The 14037-nt window shown below is 36.4% G+C and overlaps 1 protein-coding gene across 1 annotated transcript in view; it reads left to right on the forward strand.

The window, feature by feature from the left end:
- The window catches only part of LOC127427674 (dysbindin-like), a 30239-nt gene extending 19627 nt beyond the window's left edge, over window positions 1-10612 (forward strand). Inside the window, exons 2-4 of the mRNA XM_051675398.1 lie at window positions 6814-6969; window positions 7056-7199; window positions 9588-10612. Of these exons, the coding sequence (XP_051531358.1) occupies window positions 6814-6969; window positions 7056-7199; window positions 9588-9823 (536 nt within the window). The 3' untranslated portion in view covers window positions 9824-10612. The remainder of the gene's footprint in view (window positions 1-6813; window positions 6970-7055; window positions 7200-9587) is intronic.
- Window positions 10613-14037: the final 3425 nt, after the last annotated feature.

The following is a 14037-nucleotide window of genomic DNA, read 5'->3' on the forward strand; positions in this document are numbered from 1 at the left end:
CATAATCATACGCTAGATTTAATTCTGTCATATGGAGTTGATATTGATACTATTGAAATTCTCCCGCAGAGCGATGACATCTCAGATCATTACCTCATCTCTTGTATGCTGCGATCAGTTAGTATGTAATGTTACTCAATCTACACCACGCTATCATTCAGGTAGAACTATTCTTGAAGTTCTATTAACTTGAAGTAATATCAGAAAATATAAATACAGTCTTCTCTAGCACTCTTGATAGTATCGTGCCCCCTTCATTAATGAAATTAAAGAAAATTAAAGAAAAAAGCCCCGCACCATGGTACAATGATCACACTCATGCTCTCAAGACAGCAGCTCGGAAAATGTAGCGCAAGTGGAAGAATACAAAATTAGAGGTATTTCCCAGTGCATGAAAGGATAGTGTCTGTAGCGATAGTGTCAGCATATTTTGGCAAACTCATAAAAAATAACCACAACAATCCTAGGTGTTTATTCATTACCTCGACTGAACCAGATATTCCATTGCAGCACAACGGAATATACTAGTAATGAATGAATACACTAGTAATGACTTCATGAATTTCTTTACTGATAAAATTGAAATAATCAGAAATAAAATTGGAATTATACAATCGTCAGTCACAGTACCACAGAAAACAGTATCTCATAATTTTCCTCACGAGCAACTTCAATCCTTCGCTTTCATAGGACATGAAGAGCTAACAAAACTTATCGAAATATCAAAAGCCACAACATGTACGTATGTTAGATCCAATACCAAATAAGCTCTTAAAAGATATTCCCTGAAATCTCAGAACCTCTTCTTAACATTATTAACTCCTCGCTATCCTTAGGACATGTCCCAAGAAACTTTAAAATGGCAGTTATCAAACCGCTTATTAAGACGCCACAGCTTGATCCTAGAGAATTGGCTAATTATAGACCAATTTCAAATCTCTTGTTTATGTTGAAAATACTAGAAAAGTGTCCTCCCAACAATGTTCATTTCTACAGAGAAATAGTATATATATGAACAATTTCAGAAAGGATTTAGGCCCCATCACAGTACTGAGACTGCACTCATCAGAGTTACAAATGACTTGCTCTTATCATCTGATCTTGACTGCATTTCTCTTCTAGTGCTTTTAGATCTTAGTCTTGCATTCGACACGATAGATCACAACATTCTCTTGAATAGGCTTGAGAATTATGTTGTCATTTGTGGACTTGCATTAGCATGGTTTAGGTCATATTTAGCTGACCGCTACCACTTTGTCTATGTAAATGACCAATTGTCAAATCAAACAAAAGTTAAGTATGGAGTGCCACAGGGATCAGATTTAGGGCCTCTGCTTTTCTCCTTATATATGCTTCCCCTGGGAGATATTATCAGGAATTGTAGAATAAATGACGATACCAAACTTTAACCTGACGAAATTTCACAATTCTCCAAATTAGCAGACTGTATCAATGAAATCAAAGATTGGATTCCCTTCTACTCAATTCCGACAAAACAGAGGTACTAATTATTGGACCAAAATCCTCTAAAAATAAGCCTCTAAAATATAATTTGACTCTCAATGGATGTACTGTTACATCGTCTTCTACAGCAAAGAACTTAGGTGTTATATTTGATACCAATCTGTTCTTTGAAAATAAAATTTCTAATGTCTGTACAACAGCATTTTTCCACCTCAGAAATATTGCTATTGTGACACATGCTCTCTGTTGCTGATGCCGAAAAACTAATTAATGCGTTCATGACCTCAAGACTAGATTATTGTAATGCATTACTGGGAGGATGTCCTGCAAATTTAATAAATAAACTTGGTTCAAAATGCAGCAGCTAGAGTGCTGATCAGAACCTAGAAATATGATCATATTAGCCCCATTTTATCATCATTACATTGGCTACCTGTTAAATTTCGTATTAATTTAAAAATGTTGCTAACTATGTACAAAGCTTTGAATGATCTAGATCCGCAGTACTTAAGTGACCTTCTACCACGCTATATTCCATCACCTTTATTACAATTGCAAAATTCTGGCCTGTTAAAAGTTCTTAGAATATCTAAATCCGCAAAAGGAGGTAGATCATTTTCCTATTTGGCTCCTAAACTTTGGAATAGTCTCCCTAACACGGTTCGGGACACAGACACACTCACTCAGTTTAAGTCTAGACTAAAGACTCATCTATTTAGCCAGGCATACACCTAATTTATCCATCAACTCACAATTAGGCTGCTTTAGTTGGGTTTGCCGGAACCAGAAACATTTATCATGCTCTATAACTCTGCAAAAAATGTAATGGCATCTACGCTAATATTATTCTAACTGTTTCCCTATCTCAACCTCCGGATTCATATCCCGAGGTTACCAGAGCCGCCCAGATCCACCTCTGTTCCTTCTTGGTGTCAGACTCCACTGCTATGTGTCTCTGAGTGATGACGACTAAATGCAGCCGGTGCCAGCCAGACATCACTTCAGTCTACTATGATGGACTTCAGGGGATGAACTGATGCCAACTCAAACCATAAGACATGGGATACTCATATGCCACTGCCTGAACCTTGGACTTAGGATAGACTTCACCGAAATGACCTGCTGGTTGAACTGCGATGCACCTCACTGATCTCTGCCTGAATCACCTTGGTCTAATGATGGACTACACTCTTAAAATGGAATACATAGACTTTCTATTATTTGCCAACAAAAGCCTTCATCAGCCAACTAACAAAGGACAATACATCAATGTGAACTTCTGCAGTTAATCCAGGCTGAACTTCAAAGACATTAGTCATTAATCTTATAGTTTATACAAAATATTTGTATAAACACTGGCCCTTAACACTTACTTAGTTTACTAATCTTAAACCATGACCTGCACTGCACATAAATAACTAATATTGGCATTATATTCATGCTGGTTAGCTAGAGGGGAACTGGCCCCCACAGTGAGCCTGATTTATCCCAAGGTTATTTTTCTCCATTAACCAACATATTATGGAGTTTTGTGTTCCTTGCCACAGTCGCCTTTGGCTTGCTCACTGGGGTTCTAAATACAGTTATGATTTAATGATTTAATTATTTATTTTATACACAGTTTACAATCATATTTAATGAAACTACACACTGATGACTCTAAGACTTTATAGATATTACGGTTTAATTTTCTGTGAATGCATGATTTTCTGTAAAGCTGCTTTGAAACAATGTGTGTTGTGAAAAGCGCTATACAAATAAAAATGACTTGACTTGACTATATTCACTAAATGAATACATGTACAATACCGTTCATTTTTTTCACATTTTAGAATAATAGTAAAGTCATCACAATTATGGAATAATAGAAATGGAAAGATGGGAATTATGTTGTGCTGTGTTATATTTTAGCATCTTCAAAGTGGCCACACTTTCCCTAGATTTTGCAGAAATGTACTCTTGATACTCTTTTCTCAACCAACTTCTTGAGGTATTGCCCTGGGATGCTTTTTAAACAGTATTGAAGGAGTACCCAACTATGTTGGGCACTTATTGGCTGCTTTTCTTTATTATTTGTTCCAAGTCATCCATTTCAAAAACGTTTTTTTTTTTTTTTTTTTTTTTTTTTATATATACAATTTTAGTTTTGTAATTAAATAAATTAATATGTTGGCACAATTATATTTTTGTCTACAAAACTAATTTCAAACATTTAAGCATATGCCTTCAGATCAAAAGGTTTTTAAGATCATGAGAAACATTTCAGGCAAGTGACCCCAAACTTTTGAACGGTAGTGTAGATGTCAGGTTTGTACACAGCTAAGGAAAATTGGATCTTATCTGTACATTTGCAAGCACTTTTAGGCTTATTTAAGTTGACTCCATAAGCACATGCACTGAGTGTCTCTTTTCACAAATAATGAAGCAAACTTATGTAATCAGGGTAACATGTAACAAGAGGGCCTGTATCAGAGTAAAAAGTATTTATTTGGCTAACAAAGGTCGCGAAGTAAAAGGGTAACACTTTACAATAAGGTTCCATTCATTAACTTTAGTTAATGCTTTAGGTATTATGGACAAACAATTAATACAATATTTTTTTTTACAGAATTTATTCATCTTTGTTAATGTTAGTTAATAAAAATACAATTGATCATTGTTAGTTCATGTTAGTTCATAGTGCATTAACTAAGGTTAACAAATACAACTTTTGATTTTAAAAATGTATTATAATCTGTTGAAATTAACATTAACTAAGATCAAAAAATGCTTAATAAGTATTGTTTATTGTTCATATTAACTAATGTTGTTAACTAATTGTTAACAAATGGAACCTTATTGTAAAATGTTACCAGTAAAAGTTGCAACAAATGTAAAAAGGCTACTCAAGAAATTAAATAAAAAAATTAAAAAAAGCTACTTATGTACAGTAACAAAGTATTTGTACTTAGTTACTTTACACAACTGCTGAAGTCCCTTTTAAGGCATGTCAATCCAGTCTCCAAAAGGGTTGATCAAGACTGCAATCAATGAATATATTTTAAATCAGCAGTTAAATCTGACAATTATGGTATCATAATTGTTCGTCTTTAGCTCAGATCGCGCAAAACCCCCCCACTATTTTTCAGGCTGGTCCAGCTAATGCGCATGCACGTTTTCCAGTTGACTGACAGGTGATATCTGTATCTGAAAGGTTATTTGCTCTTTTACCTGAAAGGCAGTACACTACATCTGCCATATTGGGTATTTGTATAATGATGTCTAGATGCCTTCCTACCTCCATGCTGCCTGCAAAAGCAGCATTTTAAGTTTCGGACACTTTAAGTTGGCATGTCTAGAGCTTGTCCGGTGACGGCAGCTGAATGCGATCAGCACTACCAGCACAGACAAGATAATCTTTACATTATTCCTAATTTAGACCCAGTTTAAAAGGCAGATCCAATTATTTCAGGCTCAGCCGGTGCTTTCTAATTATGGTTCACTTGCGGGACACAGTCTCTGTGAGGCTGAATGTATTAATGGCTTGTGAAAGCAAAAGAATGGCATTCTCTAACACTCTAGAGCCCTGCTGCGAGCGGAAGGCCTGTTATTTTAGCTGAGCTCCTGTGTCACTTTTCAAGGACAGTGAAGCACAAATGTAAAACTCAACAGAGCATACTGAAACCTATCATTAGTTAGTTTGTTTGCTTTTTATTCATGTAAAGAGCTTATCTAATGTAATGAAGAAATACACAATGCAGTCTAATGATATACTTCCTCTATTAAATTGAAGTATTACTGCATCCAATGAAATCATGAGCTGAAATGAAGTCCTCTGGCATTGCTTTAATCAGAGCTGGTTTTGTCTGTATTTTTTAATGGGGATGTTTCTGGGATCATGGTGGTAGATGAATCAGATTGTCTATGTGAAGACTGTGGTGTGTGTGCCGTCACACATGGAGAGGTCTCCAAATATAGACCAATGACTAACCAGTGACTACAGCTTCCATGCCAAAGGTCAGGTGTCTTGGTCAGTAAAAGGCACATGGATAACAGAGATTATCTTTCACGTGGAAAAAAGTACTTCTGCAAACTGCTGTCAAACACACACACATATACAAACCTTTACTTTTTTTATTTTTGGTAAAATGTTAACAGTGTTTAATAATCAATGTGTAATAATCAAAATGAGACATCCCATGGACTTTTATGTGACACATCTATGACACAGTGTTGGTATCAGATGGTAATTTCATGTTACTGACTGATTGCCATAGTCATTTACATAGTACCCCAAGGTACTTCAAAAAGTACCATGGTATTACCAAGATACTTGTCCAAAATACCCATGGTTATACCATATTACCTTTTTGTAGTGTATTGTTCTTAAACAAAGTTTAATCAAATAATCAATTTTTATTTATTTACTGTATTTCAGCATAAAATAAAGGCAGTACAACAAATGCTATGTACTACAACTTAAATAATATAGCATTAAAATTATTTTCTATCTATCTATCGATCTATCGATCTATCTGACATGCATAAAAACACATGTTTACATGCTGTACTATATTTAATAGTCTACTTAAGAGCTTTACTGCAGACAATGCCTAGATACATTCATTCTAGCTTCTTAAATAAGGCTTAAGTAAAGAAGATTTAACAACTGACTCATCAGACATACTGGAACATACAGACACAAGATGTTTACATACCTCTAACACATCCTCATGTGTCTCTTGTTTTGCATGGACAAATGTTTGTTTGTTTCGTCTTAGCACAGCATTTAGTACAGTGTGTTCCTTTCCTTTCCTTCCTACCTATAAGTTAAGAGAGGATTTTATGGACACTACAGGTCGTGTTTGCTGCTTGCATTATGTAGCAGTTTAAAAATAAATATTCAGTGCAATGCTATGGACCAATGAGGTAGTTTTTATTTACCTTAAATAAAACTAAAATACAGAAATGGAACATTCAGTGTTAGACATAGTGAATGGAGGGTGTGTAAGTGGTACATTCTGCCACCTGCTGGTGGAATGATGTATGTAGATAATTGTGGTGAAAGGGGGGTTCTCCCAGGGCGCCATACAAGCTAGAACTGTCACTGATTGTATGGCTTCAGAGGACTTGATATATAGTGCATGAGTTACATGCACTACTTTTATGGTCCTTTTAAGAGCTTCACAGGTCACTATGAACCTTTTTTGTTCCACTGAAAAAATAACAGCATATGGGTTTGAGATGACTTGAAGGTGAGAAAATAAAAAAGAAAAATTTTTGGGGGGTGAACTATTCCTTTAAGGATTAATGATAATGAGTCTTCATATAAAGTGTGACTGAGAAGACTGCTCCTGTTGTTGTTGGTAGCAGAGACAGAGCATGCACAGAGAGTCCCAGAGAGTCCCAGAGAGTCGACCCAGCATATGAGGCTGAGAGAGAGACAGCGCTTTTTTGAGGAGGTGTTTCAACATGATGTGGATGTCTACCTCTCATCTGCACACCTGCAGATAGACTATATGAGACGTGAGTGTGAACACACTCATTAACACCATACCAAATTTCAATCACTTTCTTTTCATCTCAAATATTGTGTCTTCCTCCCATTCCAGCTCCGTTAGGAAGCATCTCTTCAATGGAGGTGAACGTGGATATGCTAGAGCAGATGGACCTATTGGACATCTCTGATCACGATGTTTTGGATGTGTTCTTCAGTGCCAGCGGGGAGGAAGGAGCGCTAACAACCCCTATTCCAGGTACTGTATATGCTGCACACCATTCTTAAGGGTCATTTGCACAGACAGCAATTAGTGCAGATCAACAAGTTGCTTAATTGTTTGTCGCTAGTAGATGTCCTGGCTTAACTGCTCTATCCAACTGACCTTTTTAGGGGGGATCACGTGAGCTTTACTGCCTGAAAGATTTACTATTGCGCAGTGTATACTACCTACTATAATGCAACGTTTTATACAGTATGCTGTATTGACCTCGTCATGTTGACAATTGCATGTTTAATTTAGCAATTAGTGCCATCCAGTTATCATCTTGGAAATAAAATTTGCATGCTGTGCACGGTTTTCATACTAGAGTGAAACAGTCTGGTTCCAGAAGTAAAAATTAATTCATATTCTCCATCGGGTAATTTTCTTTTAACGCTGACTTATAAAGTTATAAAGACAGACCTACTGTGTGCTCCAAAGTTGTTAATTGACTGTATATGCTTCTGTTAAAGCCGTGAGTATATGTTTTTTTTTTAGCTTCATTTTTGAAAAATTGTGCTCATTAGCGTAATTTGTAGTGAATAACTATACTACACTTTTGATAATGAAAAGAAAAGTTCCCTCAATCAGAGAATCATGGCAAGCAATAGAATGAGAAGGGTATAGCTGCAGACAGAGCTCCAAAAAGGAACGGGTTATGTGATATTCTTCTCACCACAATTGTACAGAGCGGTTATCTGAGTTACCGTAGACTTTGTCAGTTCAAACCAGTCTGGTCATTCTCTGTTGACCTCTCTCATCAACAAGGCATTTCCATTCGCAGAACTGCCCCTCACTGGATGTTTTATTGTTTTTGGCACCATTTGGAATATACTCTAGAGTCTGTTATGCGTGAAAATCCCGGGAGATCAGCAGTTACAGAAATACTCAAACCAGCCCATCTGGCACCAAAAACCATGCCACACTCCAAATCACTGAGATCATAGTTTTTCCCCATTTTGATGGTTGATGTGAACATTAACTGAAGCTCCTGACCCGTATCTGCATTGATTTTATGCACTACACTGCTGCCACACGATTGGATGATTAGATAATCGCATGGATGTTTGTTGGTGCCAGACGGGCTGGTTTGAGTATTTCTGTAACTGCTGATCTCCTGGGATTTTCATACACAACGTCTTTCATTTTGGTATGAACTACAATTTCATGAAGCACTACAAATGGTGTAATAGAATTAAAAACATTGGAAAAATCTAAAAATTTTAATTTTATGTTACTTATATGTATAAAATGTAATTCTATTGCAAAATATTCAGATATATACGAATATATAAGTAGTTTTTAAGTGTAGGAAGACCGACTTGTTTCTATCTTTCATGCGAGTGGGCGGTTGCTACAGTGCTTGTTTGTTGGCCGTGATTCTCTGGTGGAGAACTTCTCTTCAGGATCATGGGTAGTGTTATTCTTCACAAGGTATTTGACTTTTAAACACAATTTTTCTAAAAAAACAAATAATAATATTTGAAACAACGTGGACTGATGGCTTCAGCAGAAGCATACACCATGGAGTAGGTCTGTCTTTAAAGGGTTACAAGTTATTGTTAAAAAAATATTCACCTATGGAAAAAATAAATGGGATTTTTACTTCCAGAACCCGACTGCTGTACTGTATTCACAGCAAAAGAGCTCTGCATGACGCATTGCGATTGAAGCATTGTGGTCTCCGAAATCCAAATATAAATATTTGGCAATAAGCCTAAAATTAACTGTTTCTATACTTATAATGAACAACTTTAAATCAATGGTTTTATATTTTTCCATCATTTTTAATTAGATTATGTACGTCACAGTGCTCCATCGGAATGTAGTTCATTCCGTCATGAAAGTACAATATCTTTTACCCTCTTTGTTTGATTTTCTAATACTTTTTTGCTTCAAATCAAAGTTTGTAATGGGATTCACCTTGGTCCTGATTGGTTTGGTTCATGTCTTAGAACTCTTTAATGAATTTGTTTTTTTTAAATACCTATAGAATAATATTATTAGGAAAAATATTTACTGAACTAAGATGACTGGAAAAGTGGGTGGGCAATGTTGCACTCTATATTGCAGAAGTAGTAAGAGTAGAATGCTATTCCAAACAGCCCATGTAATCCACAAAATGTCTTGTCGTGTATCATGGCTGGTTTGGGTATGGTGTAACAAACCATTCAATGACATGATAAACTTACTGCTGTGGGGTTGAACAGCTTTGTAAATGATTGCTCTCCAGTAAAAAATGTACAGGGTCATAAAAAAATAAATAAAAAAAAACAGACACTCATTGTCTGTTTGATTTCTCAGGACACCTATTTCAGTGATATCTGTCATGCAATAGGACCATTTTTTGCTTACAGTACCTGTAATATGGCATTTCCTCTACAGATCTTGGGCACAATAATGTTGAAGAGGGTGGACTGCAGAGAGACGACGTGTCCTCAAGAATTCCTGACCCTTGTGAGGTCAAATCACGTATGCTGTCCACTTCCTCCAACTCCACCTGTGACAGCCAGGCATCCAATGATGACGGATCAAAAACTCCCATCGTTGAATCAGATGATGAAGACAACCTGTTGCAAACGGAGATGCCAACAGCCAATGATCAGTCTGCCCTCTTATAATAAACTGCCTTCTCGTTTACTACTGACGGTTTGGGAAATGTTATTTGTCTAGCTTGAGACTGTTTCAGGCATGGATTGACTGGTTTTAGACATATGTCAATCTACCAAAGACCTTCATGAATGCTTGTAAAATGCTCCTCATTTAAAGTCCTTATTCTTTACACTTTGACAGACCTGAATTTTTGTACTGGTCACTTGCGTCTTTTTACTGTATTTTATCACAGATTTAGTAATAGCCACACATCTCTCACAAATATACTCTCACAAAAACTGATGGTGCTCAGTAGAGAGTCTAAATGTGTGAAACTACCGCTTTGAGTTAAAAATGCTGTAACTGTTGCGTGTATACTCTACAAATGTCAGAAATTCTTTCTTGTTGTGGTCTTGTCTTTCTTTATTTAATTTTTTTTTTATCATATGTCTTTCTGCTGTCCACAACATCACATGCTTTGCTATCAAAATAAAGCCAAATCCCAGCTGCAGAATGTTGGCGAAGTTTTATCCATTTGAACTGAGTTTGAATGAGAGAATGACTGAAACAATGTGCAGGTTTGACGTGGATCTTTCTGTGATCTCTTTGCAGTATTCTTTCCTGACATATTTCCTATTCAAACAGGAAGTTTGAGGAAGACATTTCCAAGACCTCGTCCTTTTTAACAAATAGCCATTAGGCCATTTAATTTACAGGTGCATCTCAATAAATTAGAATGTCGTGGAAAAGTTCATTTATTTCAGTAATTCAACTCAAATTGTGAAACTCGTGTATTAAATAAATTCAATGCACACAGACTGAAGTAGTTTAAGTCTCTGGTTCTTTTAATTGTGATGATTTTGGCTCACATTTAACAAAAACCCACCAATTCACTATCTCAAAAAATTATAATATATCATAAGACCAATAAAAAAAACATTTTTAGTGAATTGTTGGCCTTCTGGAAAGTATGTTCATTTACTGTATATGTACTCAATACTTGGTAGGGGCTCCTTTTGCTTTAATTACTGCCTCAATTCGGCGTGGCATGGAGGTGATCAGTTTGTGGCACTGCTGAGGTGGTATGGAAGCCCAGGTTTCTTTGACAGTGGCCTTCAGCTCATCTGCATTTTTTGGTCTCTTGTTTCTCATTTTCCTTTTGACAATACCCCATAGATTCTCTATGGGGTTCAGGTCTGGTGAGTTTGCTGGCCAGTCAAGCACACTAACACCGTGGTCATTTAACCAACTTTTGGTGTTTTTGGCAATGTGGGCAGGTGCCAAATCCTGCTGGAAAATGAAAACAGCATCTTTAAAAAGCTGGTCAGCAGAAGGAAGCATGAAGTGCTCCAAAATTTCTTGGTAAACGGGTGCAGTGACTTTGCTTTTCAAAAAACACAATGGACCAACACCAGCAGATGACATTGCACCCCAAATCATCACAGACTGTGGAAACTTAACACTGGACTTCAAGCAACTTGGGCTATGAGCTTCTCCACCCTTCCTCCAGACTCTAGGACCTTGGTTTCCAAATTAAATACAAAACTTGCTCTCATCTGAAAAGAGGACTTTGGAACACTGGGCAACAGTCCAGTTCTTCTTCTCCTTAGCCCAGGTAAGACACCTCTGACGTTGTCTGTGGTTCAGGAGTGGCTTAACAAGAGGAATACGACAACTGTAGCCAAATTCCTTGACATGTCTGTGTGTGGTGGCTCTTGATGCCTTGACCCCAGCCTCAGTCCATTCCTTGTGAAGTTCACCCAAATTCTTGAATCGATTTTGCTTGACAATCATAAGGCTGCGGTTCTCTCGGTTGGTTGCGCATCTTTTTCTTCCACACTTTTTCCTTCCACTCAACTTTCTGTTAACATGCTTGGATACAGCACTCTGTGAACAGCCAGCTTCTCCAACTACTGGAAATACATATGACAAGTGGTAGGCAAGTCCAAAACCACAACTGGGGTTATTGGGACAGGGCAGCTGCTGCAGCACAATCCAAGTTGTTGATGGCGCTAATCAACTGGCAAAAACAGGTGCTGCTCTTTTACTCGTCTCATGCACAAAAACTCAAAATGCAAACATGCAATAAATAAATAATATAGAAGCTGTTAACACATTCTTTCTGTTTAGAATATTTCTGTAATGTACTGACAGGCCTACCTCACATTTGATAATATACCTGGTGTGTCTTTTTGTACATTATTGTGCCTCTTATATCATACAAGCATTTAAAATAGCAGTGAGATTAGGCCATTCCTTTGGACTAAGCTCGTAGTAAAATATTGCATAAAAAACACTTTACATGCAATATTTTACTACAAGTGAAGACAAATGAATTGCTGAACCTCACTGCTATTTTTATTGCAAGGATAATATAAAGTATTCATGTAACTGTGCTCTTTTTCTCACCATACACAATAAACCCTGAATTCAAAACAAATATGCAATAATAAAATAAAGACAGTGAGCCTGTGTTTTCTTTTATATAATTTTTATGTTATGCATCTTATTTTCTATGCATATTTTTCCTTAATGTATATTATTCCATGTTTATTCCAGCATATTTATATCACTGCACCTTTTTATAGCCTATTATCCAGTCCTAAATAAGGGAAGTTCGGTTCTCGTAGCAAACTACATGTGCAAATATAAAGAAGACTTATATTTATGCAACAGCGCTTTTTACTCATTTCACTTGTATAACAAACACAGATTCTATATTCCTTTAAATGCATTAAAACATGGAAAGAACATAATGAAATAGTTACATCAAATGCCTTAACAGCATTAAAAATATTAATCTTATGCAATGACAGCTGAATAAGGTCAACGAAATGTGTTTGTAGAACAGCAACAGCGCTGCCTAGTTTATAGGGATAAAATTGTTTTTCATTTTATTCATTTCGTTCTCGGTGTGAAAATACCTTTTGTCAGCAGTTCGTCTTGCAAACTAGTCATTAATTATATGTGAATAGACCTTAATTTTCCAATGTGTACATTCTGCATTCATTGTGCTAATGCTAATGCTAACACTAACATGCTGTAGGCCTATGTATCCTTAATATTCACCACTTACCATCTGTCATTCATTGTATTTGTATATTATAGACTTTTGTAGACTTAATCTAAAAAAAAATTAAAAATCACATGACATGGTCTTGGAAAATGTCTCTACACAAATAATCATACAGATCATACAGTTAAGTCTGCACCAGCTTGACAACTAGGCACTTCATTGTATTCATTTTGAGATAATTCTCGAAGAAGTGAAGAAGTCAGTCGGAAAAAGATAAGTAGGTGGAGCACTGGGACACACCCACCTATGACATGCCAATGGCATGAAAAGGTGTTTAACCACTGCAATGAATTCAAAAACACCTTCTTTTGGCCAGTTTTTGTTCAAAATGATGTCACACCCATTTTTCTTCTGCTTCTCTAGAAGTATATTGGAGCACTTAGGGGGAGGGAACAAAATTTTATTGGACAAAAATGTGCAAATTCAAGTAAACACAAATCGTCAACATTTTTGGTCTGTTTTCCTGGAAGAGAAAGACATTTTAACATACATCTGCTAAAAGTTAATGTTGTCAACTTCTGGGAGAACAGTAGCATAAAGATGACCTCAAAGCTAACTGACAGACTAAAAGCCACAAAACTCCAATTTTGATTTCACGGGGTCTTGAAGGATTTTCCATTTCGAGGACTGAGAGTCTTATGTATGAAGTGAATTGAATTAATGATATTTTGCAACATTCTATGGTATGTACTTGGAAGTTAGCCTGAATCTGTGGAATTCAGTTTACAAAAGTAAGCATTCCAAACTTTTATGCTTCAATATTAGCTCATCTCAGACTGCTCATTTAGGGCTGTAAGAATGACGGATATGCAGGTATCCTTGTAAAAATTCAGTGACTATGTTCCTGAGATTATAAACTGTCTGTTAATGTGACTGCTTTTTGCTCTCAGGACAAAACCCCTCATAAAAGGAATGGAGCGGGGCATCATTCAAACATTTTGTGTTAGTGAGAGACATTATCTTGAAAACCTGCAACCCTACACAGGACAAGCGAAAATGGAAGGATGGATGGATCTTGAAAGACAAAAGAAAAAAGAAAATGTCAGTGCTAGCATAACATATTTATAAAATTGTTTTGTTCAGATTAAATTAAACATTTTTCAGTAATTGTTCAATAAGTGAAAGGCTTGTGGTAAAAAGCCCCCTTGATTCAGGGGCTAATGGCCC

The sequence above is a fragment of the Myxocyprinus asiaticus genome, chromosome 37 (assembly GCF_019703515.2).
Source record: "Myxocyprinus asiaticus isolate MX2 ecotype Aquarium Trade chromosome 37, UBuf_Myxa_2, whole genome shotgun sequence".
Classification (NCBI taxonomy): Eukaryota; Metazoa; Chordata; class Actinopteri; order Cypriniformes; family Catostomidae; genus Myxocyprinus; species Myxocyprinus asiaticus.